The 15709-nt window shown below is 39.2% G+C and overlaps 2 protein-coding genes across 12 annotated transcripts in view; one reads left to right on the forward strand and one right to left on the reverse strand.

Moving 5' to 3' along the window:
- The window catches only part of LOC146488159 (uncharacterized), a 538028-nt gene extending 529580 nt beyond the window's left edge, over nt 1-8448 (forward strand). For all 7 annotated transcript variants that reach the window (XM_085121821.1, XM_085121804.1, XM_085121849.1 and 4 more), the window contains 2 exons: nt 1824-5435; nt 7928-8448. In XM_085121821.1, the coding sequence (XP_084977947.1) occupies nt 1824-5435; nt 7928-7929 (3614 nt within the window). In that variant the 3' untranslated portion in view covers nt 7930-8448. The remainder of the gene's footprint in view (nt 1-1823; nt 5436-7927) is intronic.
- LOC146488171 (uncharacterized) overlaps nt 1-15709 on the reverse strand; it is a 286546-nt gene that overhangs the window by 263992 nt on the left and 6845 nt on the right. Inside the window, exon 3 of one of the 5 annotated variants that reach the window (XR_014867039.1) lies at nt 13774-13901. The exons of 2 other annotated variants lie outside the window; for them this stretch is intronic. Coding sequence is in view for 1 of the 3 variants with exons in the window: in XM_085122183.1 (XP_084978309.1) it covers nt 13880-13901 (22 nt within the window). In the remaining 2 variants the exon portion in view is untranslated. Of the gene's footprint in view, nt 1-12869; nt 13902-15709 lie in introns of those variants that run through there. 2 more of the 5 variants (XR_014867036.1, XM_085122183.1) reach the window with 2 other exon arrangements.

Raw genomic sequence — 15709 nt, forward strand, 5'->3', positions numbered from 1 at the left:
ACCTGTCCTTTCAACCTCAGGCGTACCACTTGGTTGGACAAGCAGTAGGAGAGGATCGTTGGGTTAAACAAAAGCGCTATTGAGAAGACCATTGGGATGCGTTTGTTAAAGAAATTGCACCTTGATGTGGAAATAGCCCTGAAAACTGGCCTTTAAGCTACGTAGAGGATGATGTGATACTACCAATGCTCACCCCTTATTCCATGATGTTCCTCCCAGCATCATCTTACGTGACCCACATACGGATCCTTGACAGAGGGCCAAGCACCTTACCTTGGCTATTGGCGATGTAGTGATCATTAAACTGAGGAGGAGAAACGTGTATTGTAGCCATTCGGCCTACTGTCAGGAACTATATTTAGGGAGATTCGGAGTTGTGACAGGTATAAGGGTACGATAAGGGAGGAGCTTTCTCAACACGCTACTGCAGTGTCTTTATCCAATGCAACTTATGTGTGGCTCAGTTGTTCATGCTTCCTCTATAGTTCTCAACGCTAATGCGGGGATATTCAGGCCCACAAGACAGGCAGCTCTACAGCCAGAGAGAAGAGCAGAGGAAAGAAGAGGAAAACTCAGGATAGCTCGTACATTTAGGAAATTTAAGCTGACATTGGAAATTAAACCGTTTCAAGACTCGTTATACAGGGTGTCTTAGTGAATACTTACAAACAATCTGCGTTACGCGTGACTGGTATTTTTGAAACTTGGATAAAGTTTTGATATTTGCATGTCAGTTTCGAACACCGCCAACGAGATTTCAGAGTTCCCATCGAAATTTCTCTAGTTTATTGACGGTATAAAGCTACCACCTTTTCTTTACATTACAGCATTAAGATTTTTAAGAAAAAAAATTGTTTCCCTTGAGTATTTTGAATCTTTTCCCGTTAATGCGTCTTTTTCGGAAAGATTTCCATAGAAATGTCCAGTCTCCCGTGTTAGGAACTACATACATTTCTTTCGTCAATATATGTGAGAGTGTCGGAGACTGGGGCGATGATTGTAAAGATGGGATATCGACTCTTGAAGTTGAAAGCTGACCTAAGCCGAAGCTTCTTGTTTACCTATTTCAATTTGCACTTGATCAAAACAAATACACTTAGAAAACCACACTTCATCAAAACACTTTTACTTTGCACTTGATCAAAACAAACACACTTAGAAAACCAAATGTTATCTTCAAATGCGTCACTTATTCAAATTTGATACATGAGCCTTCCAAATTTTTACAAAACGCCGTCTATTTTCACCATATTTCACCAAAGGAAGTAGTAATTGTGAAAACTATCTATAGACTGTAAGCTTTATCAAAATATGAGCGATATTGACCTGAACACTTCTACCACCACTAGATCACATTGCTCTTAAAAGTACTCCATAATTCCTGGTACTTACCATAAAGAGGTCTTTCCGGGGAAGTAAATGAAACCAGTTTCTTACTGGGAACTTTCTGGACATTATAATATCTGCGATTTCTAAATTTTTAAAGGGGTATTTTACGGTATAGACCCCATCTGCATACTCCAAGTTTTCATTTCCTGTACATTAAGTGTATATAGACTGCCACAGCCTACATTACTAAAACATTTCAAGCGAGACTTCTCAACTTATCAAGAAATACTTTCAAAATATAACAGTCTATCTGAATGTTACTGGACTCGGATCAACTTTAGAAATCTTTTATATTCAAACAATGGACATCATTTGCTCCTCTTTCGAGTTACATTTTGTGATTTCCATGATAAGCACACACAAACAGTCATGAAGTGCCCGTATGAAAAGGCTTTAAAATGTATTCATTCATTCCTATATGTAAATTTCTACAGAATTCGAAATGATGGGGAAAAAAGATTCTGTAGACGATAGATCCGAAGAAGGAACAGCCTATAGCAACCTTGGCAACGCTTATCAGAGCCTGGGCAACTTCCAAAAGGCCATAGAGTACCACGAAAAGCATCTGAAAATAGCAAAAGAAGTAGGCGATAAATCCAAAGAAGAAAAGGCCTATAACAACCTCGGCAACGCTTACCAGAGCCTAGGCAACATCCAAAAGGCTATAGAGTACCATGAAAAGCATCTGAAAATAGCAAAAGAAGTAGGTGATAGGTCCGGAGAAGGAACGGCCTATAGCAACCTTGGCCATGCTTATCAGAGCCTGGGCAACTTCCAAAAGGCCAAAGAGTACCACGAAAAGCATCTGAAAATAGCAAAACAAGAAGGCGATAGATCCGGAGAAGGTATGGCCTATGGCAACCTTGGCAACGCTCATGAGAGACTGGGCAACTTCCAAACGGCCAAAGAGTACCATGAAAAGGATCTGAAAATAGCAAAAGAAGAAGGCGATAGATCGGGAGAAGGAATGGCCTATGGCAACCTTGGCAACGCTTATCAGAGGCTGGGAAACTTCCAAGAGGCCAAAGAGTACCATGAAAAGCATCTGAAAATAGCAAAAGAAGTGGGCGATAGACCTGGAGAAGGAACGTCTTATGGCAACCTTGGAATCGCTTATGACAGCCTGGGCAACTTTCAAAAGGCCATAGAGTACCATGAAAAGAATCTGAAAATAGCGAAAGAAGTAGCCGATACATCCGGACAAGGAAGGGCCTATTGCAACCTTGGCAACGCTTATCACAGCCTGGGCAACTTCCAAAAGGCCATAGAGTACCATGAAAAGGATCTGAAAATAGCAAAAGAAGTACGTGATAGGTACGGAGAAGGAACGGCCTATGGCAACCTTGGCAACGCTTATCAGAGGCTGGGCAACTTCCAAAAGGCCAAAGAATGCCATGAAAAGCATCTGAAAATAGCAAAAGAAGTAGGTGATAGATCCGGAGAAGGAACGGCCTATGGCAACCTTGGCAACGCTTATCGGAACCTGGGCAACTTCCAAAAGGCCATAGAGTACCATGAAGCGCATTTAAAAATAGCTAGAGTAGTAGGCGACAGGTCCAGAGAAGGAACGGCCTATGGCAACCTTAGCAACGCTTATCAGAGCCTGGGCAACTTCCAAAAGGCCAAAGAGTACCATGAAAAGTATCTGAAAATAGCAAAAGAAGTAGGCGATAGACCTGCGGAAGGAACGGCCTATGGCAACCTTGGCTACACTTATCGGAGACTGGGCTACTTGGAAAAGGGCAAAGAGTACCATGAAAAGCATCTGAAAATAGCAAAAGAAGTAGGCGATAGATCCGGAGAAGGAACAGCCTATGCCAACCTTGGCAATGCTTATCGAACACTGGGCAACTTGGAAAAGGCGAAAGAGTACCATGAAAAGCATCTGGAAATAGCAAGAGAAGCAGGCGATAGATCCACAGAAGGAGGGGCCTATGGCAACCTTGGCAATGCTTATCAGAGCGTGGGCAACTTGGGACAGGCCAAAGAGTACCATGAAAAGGATCTGAAAATAGCAAAAGAAGTAGGGGATAGGTCCGGAGAAGGAACGGCCTGCGGCAACCTTGGCAATGCTTATCAGAGCCTGGGCAACTTCCAAAAAGCCATAGAGTACCATAAAAAGGATCGCAAAATAGCAAAAAAAGTAGGCGATAGATCCGGAGAAGAAAGGGCCTATTGCAACCTCGGCAACGCTTATCATAGCCTGGGCAACTTCCAAGAGGCCATAGAAAACCATGAAAAGCATCTGGAAATAGCAAAAGAAGTAGGCGATATATCCGGAGAGGGAACGGCCTATGGCAATCTCGGCAACACTTATCGGAGCCTGGGCAACTACCAAAAGGCCATAGAGTACCATGAAAAGCATCTGAAAATTGCAAAACAAGTAGGCAATAGATCCGGAGAAGGAACGGCCTATGGCAACCTTTGTGCCACTTATTTGCGCCTGGGAAACGTCCAAAAGGCCACAGAGTACCATGAAAAGCATCTAAAAATAGCAAAAGAAGTAGGCGATAGAACCGGTGAAGGGGCGGCCTACCTTACCCTCGGCAGCATTTTTCAAACTCTGGGAAAGTCACAGGAAGCTTGCGAATGTTATCAAGCTAGTGTATCTATACTTGATGTTGTCAGAGCTTCTGTTACTCTTGAAGATGCCTTAAAAATAAGTTTTCGAGACCTTCATCGTGCTGCTTACAGTAATCTTTGGCAAAGCCTATTGAAGCTGGGAAGAATAGATGAGGCTTTGTGTGCTGCTGAGGCAGGTCGAGCACAGGCATTGGTTGACATCCTAAAAACACAGTATGGTTTGACAGAATCTCCGTCAGCGTCACTTGAACCTAGGGAAACAATTTCTTACATCTCAAACAAGTTATCTACGAAAACGGTTTTCTTGGGTCACAAGTGCAACAAAATCAATTTCTGGGTTATCAGCAAGGGAAGCAAGGTTGAGTTTCGAGAAAAGGAATTGGAACAAGGAGAAGAGCACGAAGATGCAGTGAGTGTCTTGTTGAATACTACTTTAGAGGAAATTGGAGTTGGTGTCCGTGTTAAATGTGAAAATCGTTCACTGGATGAGCTAGATGGTGGTGCTGTTGATGACAATGATGAAGATGATGAAGAGAAACAAGGTGTGTCCTCACAATGGACCATCAATGCGTTACAACCATTACATGATGCAATTCTTGGCCCCATTGCAGACTTGTGTCCAGGTAACGAATTGATCATTGTGCCTGATGGTCCTCTTTGCCTGGCTCCATTCTCTGCTCTGAGCACATCTATCCACATCCGCACTGTACCCTCGTTGACCAGTTTAAGACTGATCACAGATCGCCCTGAGGACTGCAAAAGTGTGCAGGAGGCACTGCTTGTCGGAGATCCATATCTGGGGGATGTCAAAAACCGAAAATTAGACGAGCTGCCATGTGCCAAAGAGGAAGCAGAGATGATAGGGGAAATCCTAAAGAGTCCACCACTAACAGGAAAAGAGGCAGCCAAAGACGAGGTGTTAAAACGAATTGCTTCAGCTACTTTGGTTCATATTGCAGCTCATGGACGAAGGGAAACGGGAGAAATTGCTTTGGCGCCAAATCCTGGATGGGAAGAACATTACGAAGGAAGTTCAAGATCCGGAGCAAGGAAGAAGGGTCCTAAAGAAGAGGACTACATCTTGACGATGTCAGATGTCCAAGCTGTTAAGATGCGAGCAAAACTGGTTGTGCTTAGTTGCTGCCATAGTGGCAGAGGAGAGATCAAGTCTGAGGGTGTCGTCGGAATTGCCCGGGCTTTCTTGGCCGCTGGGGCTCGTTCTGTTCTGGCTTCACTTTGGGCAATTTCAGACCAGGCAACTTTGGAGTTCATGAAGTGTTTCTACCAACATCTTGGAGATGGCAAAAGTGCCAGTGTAGCTCTTCACCAGGCTATGAAGTATCTACGAGAATCAGAGCAGTTTTGTGCTGTGAAGTACTGGGCTCCTTTTGTACTAATTGGTGACGACATCCACTTGAATTTGGACGCAAAAAAGGAAAGTGCAGGATTGATGCTTGAAAAATGTAAGTTTTCTCTTTTCCAAATGTTGTGGTTGTTGTTGTTTTGTGAAAGACAGTATCTTTGTTTAATGTTTGGCTGTTAAGTTGTCCATCTCCGAAAGAAGTGGTAGTAACTAAAGTGTTTAAAACCAAAGTTGTGTAGTAGCCTGGTATTGTACAAAGAAAAAGTGGTCCAGTAGAAAACTGAGAAAGAACATTTAGCACAGAAAATAAGTGGTAATCCCATCTCCAAGCAAAAAGGAAATGTATTACTTTAGTACACGACAGCTTTTAAAAGAAGTCTGAAAAAACATTGAAAAAAAGGATGAATGAATTGGCAGGGCGGAAGTTTCTGTGATTGGTCTACTGGAGAGAAATGAAATGGTCGCGAATTTTTTGGCTGATTGTTTTATTAAATTGACATTAATTTTTCCTTTCTTGTACTTCCCGTGTGTACAAGAGCAAAAGTCAGAATAATCCATTTGTTTTGTTCTGGTTTTCTTTGCCCTTAGGGTTTTCTTGCACTATAGTCCAACGTAGTGACGTAAAGCATTGTAATTTTCAAAGAAACCTTGAACAAAACTAGAACTGCCAGGTTAAACATGTACGTCAATCACATGGCATGGGTTAATAGTGTGATTTTTTGTTTGTTTAGTAGATGTATTCCATTTAGAACTACTCTGTTACAGACGCTGAATAATCGAGTCAAGAAAAAACTTTGCCAGCATACATTTCCCCTTGCCCCGGGAATTTATTTTGCCCCCTTCTTAAAACTGGAAAGCTACAAAACGCTCTTACCATATGCTGTTTCTGAAATGCTTATTTGATTAAGCCGCTGCCTTTTTTCCCTACTAATAATGTGGGGAAATAAGATCGAGGAACATCTTTTAACAAAGTTTTTTTTTCTTTCGTTAAGCAAGGCCAGTTAGGCAATACGTACACTTAGTAAAGAAATTTAATTTCTTGAATGATGTGTCCTACGCAGCCGTTACTTTGCCCTTCAGTAACACTTCTCCTCACTAACGACTGCTAAAGCACTCACGTACGAAACACATATTTTCCACACTCTTACCAAATTGCTGCTCTGGTTCCGGTTTTCAGAACTGACACGTCCCACATTCTACGCCAGGAGACTCACTTGTCGTTATTTGCCGTTAATGGCATATTATTAGACTCGGTTTTGGTGCATGATACCTCTAAGCTAACTAAACTTCACTGTGAAATACACTTACATACCAGTTATTTGATTAGTTTCTGCAAGACGTAAATTGTCAGTTAAATAGATTACCTGACCGCATATTTTTACTAATCATGCCGCGAAGGGACCAGAACTAGACTTTCAATACATCGAGAATATAATAACAAATATTACAAAATTTTGAAGCCTTATTTAGGAGGGTCACAACAGCGGTTCTGGCATTGGCTTGGATCTTTTCAAATCAATATTTGGCATGGAAGGCTTGCTTCGATTTCCATCATACTACACCACCTTTTCAACCTATGATCAAAGTTTACGTTTTTGTTGCTTTCCAAGCAACAGCTGTTATCGTAGCAATGGTGAAATAAAGCACTTCTTTTTAAATTACGTCGATTATCTCGAAATCTAGTCGGACACTTTACAACGAAACTTCCGGAATTTAAACTACCCAACCTAGAAAACTTGTGGGCGAAATTAAAAAAAATCTTTCAGAGCGTTTTCAAGTAAATAAAAAAAATCATTTTTTATGGGCTGGTTCCTTGTTATTTGTGTTTTAAAAAGGCTAAAAGAAGTCGAAAAGCTCGTAGTTTGCGTAAATCAAAATAGTTTTAAAAAATGCACTTACAGATTTTCAATTAAAATTGTGAGGCGTCATAATAATAATTCGTTTAGATGTTCGAGCAAGTTTCAGTCCTAAGAACCATCTCGGGCGTTGGATTAGAAGGTTGCAACTCGGTCTAGTTTCAGCCGCTGTTCTCTATCTCTGAAAATGGATTTTGTTTAGTTTTGTTTTCTTTTTTGTTGTTTTCTGGTCTATTTCACTGATATTCTTACGTAATAAATATTTACATGTACCCCACGGTTGTGTCCACTCACGGGTTTATCTTTCACGTCTTACAAAAAAAATCTTATTAGTCTACTGTTTACAGCATACTATAAGGATTTTGATTTTCCGGCGGGAATCAGTCAAGCGCAGAAGTTAAAGACTATTCTTGCTACAGATGTTGTTGTTGGTATCATAAGATGTTTTATTGCAAGGCTTGAATGACGTATTTATAAAGAAGTGCTTTGCGTCGCCGTTCTTATGGTAACAGCTGTTGCTTCGAAACCAACAAAACATACAATTTGATCATATGTTGAAAAGATGGAGTATTATGGAAATTGAAGCAAGCCTTCCATGCGAAATATTGATTTAAAAAGATCCAACCCAATGTCAGAAAATTTTTTGCGAGCCTCCCTAAGTCATCAGTACGTGCGCCCTACGTTCATAATAGTAAAAAGGTACTTAAGTCCATACCGTTGACAACTAATTTTTCAGGACCTACACAGCAGCAAGGCTCCTGTGGACAGGCTTGTTCGATTTGACTTGAGAAACAGTAGTTTGTAGCCAGTTTTGCCTCATAATTTGGGACAAATAGCTTGTTTCGTGTAGTTCTCCTCTTCAGTCCAAAATGTTCTTCTTCTAAAGGGAATACCAGCATTGAACGGTGAATTACAAAGTGGATTTAAATTGATGGTGAACATAGATAAATGTGGCTTAGCTTTAGCATCACCAAACTGATGTGGGATGAAGTGAGTAAATGGACCGCCACTGGTGATAAACAATCTAGCCAGCTGCAAGCAAAAGAACAGGAACGCAGTACTAGAAATCGTCTGCCTCTTAAAAAAAGCATCGAAATAGCAGGGAAGCTTCAGATACAGCGGTGCCCACACATTTGATAGGCTGCCTAATAATATGAGGGCTATTAATACTATAAATAAATTGAACTCTAAATATTCTTCGAACGTTTCTGTGTATTATAGGGTTACTATTAATAAAATTTCCTATGAAATTAGTGTCAGTCAAGGCTCCATTTAAACTTGCTCATCTTATTAGATAAACCTAAATAAATATTTTCCGTATTGTACGTAGCACAAGACAATAGAGAGATTTAGAATTCCGTTTACGGCAAACGGCAGAAATGACCACGTGACCATGTTTATTCCTTATTTGCCGCTCTTCCTTCTACGTTAGAATGAAAGTGCGTGCTTTATTTGCATCCATGTACTCATCTTATCAAGAAAACGTCAACGCGAATTTCGCGTTTGCCATTTCCCGTAAACGCGATTGTGCATCCCTCTGTTAACAAATCTATCGCTCCGATTCTCAAAGTGTTGATGCAGTAGCCAAATTTACTGTAACGCTGGTCGCGAGAGTAAAAAAATAAGTAAAGGAAATATGTATAGATCAGAAGAGAAAAAAGATAGCAACAGTGAGGGGTAGATAAGAAATCTAAGCTTGCTTAGAAACTAATACCACTAGCAAAGCAATTTCACTTCTTTCAATTACCAGCAAGTTACATTTGTGTAAACGGAAAAAGTTATTTGATCGTAGCAATTAACAGTTCAATTCTAGCTTTTTCAGAAAACAACCTAATCGTTAATTAATTAATTAATTGACCTCTTTCGTTTTATTATTGCTGTATTATTGTCAGCGTGATTTATCACGCCTTTTTGCAATACTCTTTCTCTAAATACCGATACAAATAAACTGTTGTTGTTGATAGTAACTAGCAAAAATGCATTGATTATAATAACTGTTGTTTTCGCCCTGTTTCATGATAGGAGGGATCCAGCCCCTCGGCTGCCCCTTGATATTTATTTTCAATTTACTATTAGTTTCCCGAAGCATATCATGTAAGTTATTTTTATCCAATGTTTAGAGATCAGTTGTGACAGTCACGGGAGGTTATTGCATTTCAACCGTGTTTAAAAAGACAGGTGGAATTGTTGTTGCGATTGTTTGACTAAACTTAGTCGCATATCCTTTTGTATCGGGGCAGATACATTCCCCTAGCCTTAAAATTTGCTACTCACAATTAAAGATCCGTAAAGAAATTGATGAAAAGTCAATTTTTTGGGTAATCAGAAGTTTGTTGCATTGCACGACAAGTGGTCACACTATAGCTTCATACCTGGATGAATATGATTCGAGTTCTAGAGATCTCCAAGAAATTTAGGTGAGGTTAAATGTGTGTAATCACACATCCGTTTTTTTGTGTCACACCCTGTCCTCAAACAACACCTTAATTTTTACTTAGCAAAATTGAACTGAAAGTCATTGGGAACTGCAAAATCTTCTTTCTGCACATTAAACTAGGAAATTGTTAATGAACAATATTTACTTTGTGAACCCTGACTTTAACACGGCAACTTTACATTTCAATAAAGCTGCCAGCTTTGTCCAGGTTAGCCCTATAGTAAAAGTAGACGTACAACGTTATCATTGATAGAGGCCTATGTATGTATGGGGATTCACTGTCCCCCGTGTCGTTTTCTGTTGCCAACCATGTATCATTTGTTACATGCGGAGTGCAACGAATGTGATAGTATATTTAACGCCTGGTAAATAAATGGGAACGCTGTGTCTATTTCAGTCACTGACACAGGCTAGGCATACAGTACTTGGCGAAACGAAATTTGAGCTTTTCCAAAAGGAATCGAACCTATACCCTTCAGATTACTAGTTCGATTGATTTACCTCCAAGCTACAGGAGTCCCGTTGGAGCTAGGCCGTTAAACAAGTTTCATGCGACAAACATCCGCAGGGTGGCTACTCCCCAAAAATTTGTGTGGAAGAGTGGGTGGGTGGGTGTGTGGCACGCTTCTTGAGACCTTTACCCTATTTCAGACCAGAATCTTGCATCAATACCCTATTTTAGACCCTGCAAACCCTCCAAATGTAAATCATGTTAAACCGTTACAATAAATATAGCAAAGATCCAGATGAAAGCGGAAAACAAATAACTGCGAGTTGTGTAGGCCTTCCAACCCCATTTTACTCGTGCAAACTATACCCAATTCCAGGTCAAAAAAATCTATACCCGACCAAAAATTGGCACCGGACATGCCTATATGGTTGTTTTAGGGGTGTACCTCGCCTCCCCTGGGGTAAATATCCTGCATAGTGGTTGGACTCGAATATGGATGTGCTGCATATGTGCAACAGAAGAACTGTGATCGTATACACTCGATTGCAAAAACGTTGACACCTAAAAAACATAAACTGTGAACGATGAGACCCAACGGACTTGTGGGTAGTGTTTAAACAATAACCTCATTTCCATAATCAATAATTTACCATTCTCATTCATTGCAAGAAAGAATACAGTGCTGACTTCATTCTTCCGAATAATTTTTCAACCAAATATTGCTTAAGTTCATTGACTGATTTGAACTTAGGCAAATCGCGATATCACTCAAATTGGCCCTTGTTGGCATACTTGGACGCTTGAAGGAAAGCTTGGACAGTTTCCATCATTCACTACGTGCAACTAATTCTGGTCCAGTCAACTGTCGCACGAGAATAGAATATTATGCAAATAAATTTAGTACACTTATACCCATAAAGCCATTGGGTCTCATCGTTCACGGTTTATGCTTTTTAGGTGTCAACGTTTTTGCAATCGAGTGATCATTTCTCGGTTTGGTAAGTTAAAGGCACGACAACTTCTTTCGTAAATAAACTGACGGGTGGTCAGTTCTTTTTTTTTCTTCAAAAGGAAGCTTTAGTTAGGAAATGGCGGGTAAATTATTTCGAACAAACCCAGCAGACGGTGAACAAAGAGGAACTAAGATGAACGTACCTGCGAACTGTGCGTGTAAGCATCGTCGGCTATTTACCCACTTTTGTAAGTATTCAATAAACACATAAAAGCCTCTTACTGTAGTAAGTGGGGGTAGTTCTCCGCTTTTCAATTGAAACACTGGGGTAGCAAAAAGGAGACGGCCAGCAAACGGTTTATATTGAGGTGATATGTGGACTATTCACCATAATCAATGGGTGACATGGGAACGCACAATCAAATTATGACTACGCAAATTTCGTTCAAGACAGCACTTAAAAAGGCAGCTTCTCTTCAAACTTGACACAGAGACAGATGTCACGGTGGAACAAAGATTTCGCATTCCAAATCCGACGGACATTTTACGAGACGAATTACAAGACCTGTGCCATGAACTTTTAAATTTGCCACCTCTGATGGACCAAATTTCTGGCATTGTATAATTTTGTTCTGAAGGGTACAAATAATGAACGTCCTGCTAGTACTGAGGACATAAATGAGGGATTGGAGATTTAATTCTGTAGTGTATGTTCACTGCATAGTGGATCTTAGTGAAACTACAAAAACCTTCCTGGGCGTTTACCCTAATAAGGAAATGAACCACAACATGAAAAGAAAAATCTTTTACCTCGGTGGGAACCGAACCAGTCATGTGGGAGGGGACCGTGGCATCTCCACCTGTGTGACGTCATATAGCCACCGTCTGCGGCCAGAAAGAAAGGCTTTCTTTCAAAATAGCGGCCACACGCGTGAATTTTAGACTCTAATATGCCGTTTCCAGAAAGAAAAAAACCTATTCACGTTTGAATCCTTTAGTGAACGCTTTTAGGAATGACAAGTTCAAAACTGCTATGAAAAGAAACTTCCGCTGTCAGCTAACGCAGATCAAATGACGACTGCACTTGCGTCCCACCAACGTGGCGCAGGTTCTAATTGTGGGTATCTAATATTGTAATAAGTCTTCTCTTATAAGAAATTGTTGTTGTTGTTGTTGTTGTTGTTGTTGTTGTTGGATTTTCTCCGGGTACTCCAGTTTTCCCTGCTCCTCAAGAATCAACATTTTCAAATTCCAATTCGATCTGGATTATTGTCAAGCACTTTATCATCAGCCTCTGGCTCGGGAGATTGTGCAAGCACTCTCCGTGTTATTGACATTAAAAATATTACTTTACTTTACTTTTTACGTCAGGGTATGCCTACAAAATATAAAGATCGTATACATTTGTACCAGGATTAGGTGTACATAACTATAAGCAATCAAGCATTACTCGTCATTACACCAGCCTTAAACGCCGATGTCTTTATCCTTCAGTATATGTCTCCGTTCACGTGATGTATACAGACTCATAGCACTGTATTCTGTATTCCACGCAGTGCGCATGTATACCTAATGCATTGACAGTGAAAATAATAAGGAAAAGAAAAATCGGGCTTACATTACCTCGACTCATAGCTGGGGTCCACACAAGCTTACAACAGACCTCCAAAACTTGCGTGATATCTAAACGTTTGTACAAGCTGTGCCCAGCTACTGATAATGATCCTACAAGCACAACCTTTATTTATTTATTTATTTATTTATATTTATTTATTTGTTTATTTATTTATTTATTTATTTTATTTAAGTCCAAAAATAACAAAACAGTATGGGAAAGCAAGAGTTAAAATGGTATTTATTGCAAAATCACTCATCATAATAACTGTTGTAGTCATTCAATCGTTACACTGTGTTAGCGAAAATTACTCCTGTTTTGCTGTCTAATGGCTAACATTCCATTTTGTCGAAGAATAATCTTCCTTACTATTACGTGTAGTTGAAAACATTCTAACGTCAAGAAAAAGGCAATGTTTGCTTTCAAATTGTCGAATGAAAAACTGATACAACTGTTAAATAAAAATATCGTTTCCACTTGTTTTCTGATACTACATAGTAAGCATCCTCCGAGGCCCAGGGGTAGATAAAAGGGAAGGGAAAAAGTTAAAACGAGTGAAAAAAATGTGCAAGCTGCTAGTATAGGATACTCCAGATTAACAGCACATAAATAAATCGAAAAAGTATTAATTTTGTACCAGAAAACAGTAAAATTCTTGGAATTACCAAAAATTACACCTCATTGAGGAAGGAATTTTTTTGAATGCAGTGGGCAATATAAACGTCTTTGTTTTTCTTTGAGAGTGGTCACGTGAGTAGTATTGAAAGGTAATGGTATCGCGAGTATCGATTTTTTTCGGGAAACCTAACATGGATGATATTGAATACTTGGTATCGATACCGACCCACTCTTTTTCCCACTATCTCTCCGTGGGTCTCCGAGGATGGCACTGACATACAAAAAGGGGAGTAAACCTCTTGTAATATATTATTCAAATTATATATTTTTCTGGCAATGCTACAACTTGCATACAAGACAAACAAAAAGAAAAAGTTGACGAAGAAAGACGCCAATTACCGTGATTAAACGTGTATTTAGTATTCATTTTAGCTATCGAGGCAATATATAGGCGATATTGCATTTCTGATATTCTATACTGAATTTGAGCAAGACTGAGGTCACATGACCTTCAACTTCAAAGAGCATTGCAATTCCATTAAGTCTTGTAATAGACCTCTCTGTGAAAATAACTACCAGTCTTCTGGAACAGGTTCTTGTACATGTTTCTCTCTGTCAGAGTGAAGATGCCCCAAACCTGGCAAATGTTTATGATTATTGATCACATAATATCTAAAACATTCCTTAATATAAAAAAAAATTACCAGTTGATTACCTAAACTAATTATTTTGGCCATTTATGAAAATTATACTAACCAGGCCTGATAAAAAAATTAAATTAAGGTATCTTCCATTTGCCTATACATACTGATCAAATGAGTAACCTGTTTCAAGTGAAAACAAAAAAAATTAACTTTTATAAACTACATTGTAGCTGATAGATAGGCCGCAGAAACAAAACTCTTATTTATGAGTTGTTTGTGAGCACAGAAAGTGCAGAAGAAGGAGGGGGAGTGCAAGAAAATCCGAGCAACCGACACAGAAGAGACACCGATGGTTGACTGACTCTTAAGGGTAATTTAACTATGTATATTTTAACATAAAAGTGACAGTTCCATATGATCGCCCATAGTTGCCAATTGGCACAGTATTATTAGTATTTCCATTTATAATATAGCGGTGGTTAGCTCGAAAGCTAAGCTCCTCTGACCACCGTACACTTCTACCAAAGCCATTAACTTCTTTGTTTTCTCCTTTTATTTGTTATTTTATCTTTATGTTCCTATATACAATGTAAATACCACATCCAAGTGTAAATAAACTGAAACTGAACTGGATTTGTTTTGTATATGAGACTGAACCAAGTCAAGCAAAGCATTGGTATAGTAGTGTTGTGAACAAACGAGATCAGTCAAGGGTCCATACCTCCTTTGCTTAGATTGCTTAAACAGACAACTAAGTTTCATACACTGTAACATATCTCTGTGCTAAAAATAGGGCATACACTGTATTTGGAACAAAAAAGTCATTAAACCTCTCTTGCCCAAAACCTTTTAGTTATTAACATGGAACGCAGAAAGCAATCATCTAAAATTGTCCAACATATTACGTAAGCCTCATACGACTGGGATAAGATTACATGTAAGTGCTTCATTTTCGATAAAGTACCCTCCCTAAAAGGAGAGATTTGCTTCTGTGTGTTCCTAACACATAAATATTACATACATGTGTTATATACAGTACTAAAATAGGCAGAACTAGTCTGAAGCAATGTGCAGTCTTTTGCATGAAATCTGCTTGTTCCTCATTTCTGTTGAATTCAATTACTCCACTCAGCAATAAGGTACAAGCAACAGGATAGCTAGATTAACCATAACGGTTACAAAACAAATGCAGTGGTTCAAATCCAGATGAATAAATTATAGTCAATAACTGATTGTGCAAACTTTGTAGTTGATGTAACAAAAACTTCCAGAGGTTGTTAAATATTACATGTATATAACAGTGACATGTCCTGTTCTATTACAGCACTGTATTGAGAGTGACTGCAATAGTTTTGAGACATCATATTTTATTCAAAAACTGATCATTCTTTCCTCTGTTGTTTACATATAATGGAATAAAAAAATATATTCATCCTCATATATGATAAATACTGGCCAGCACAATTTAAGGAATGATAATGTCTACATGGATTGAAACAATTTCAATGCAGATGTAAAACAGCCATCTGAGAATCCTGTATAGTATCACACAGGTCCAAAAATGGAGTACATGTACATGTATATAGAATTATGAGAAGTACTTTAAAATTATATTACACTCTCGCAGCAGTACAATTGAAGGGGTGCGCGAAATAAGGCCATAAGTGACTTTTGATGTAAGGTCAAATTCTCCTTTTGTTTCACAAGCAAATACAAGGAAATTTGGAAGGCGAATCTACCAATTTATCAGAAGTCACTTAGGGCTTTTTTCCAGGCACCCCTTCAATTATAATAAGAACAT

The sequence above is a fragment of the Pavona decussata genome, unplaced genomic scaffold, assembly GCF_977016875.1.
Source record: "Pavona decussata unplaced genomic scaffold, jaPavDecu1.1 SCAFFOLD_11, whole genome shotgun sequence".
NCBI lineage: Eukaryota > Metazoa > Cnidaria > Anthozoa > Scleractinia > Agariciidae > Pavona > Pavona decussata.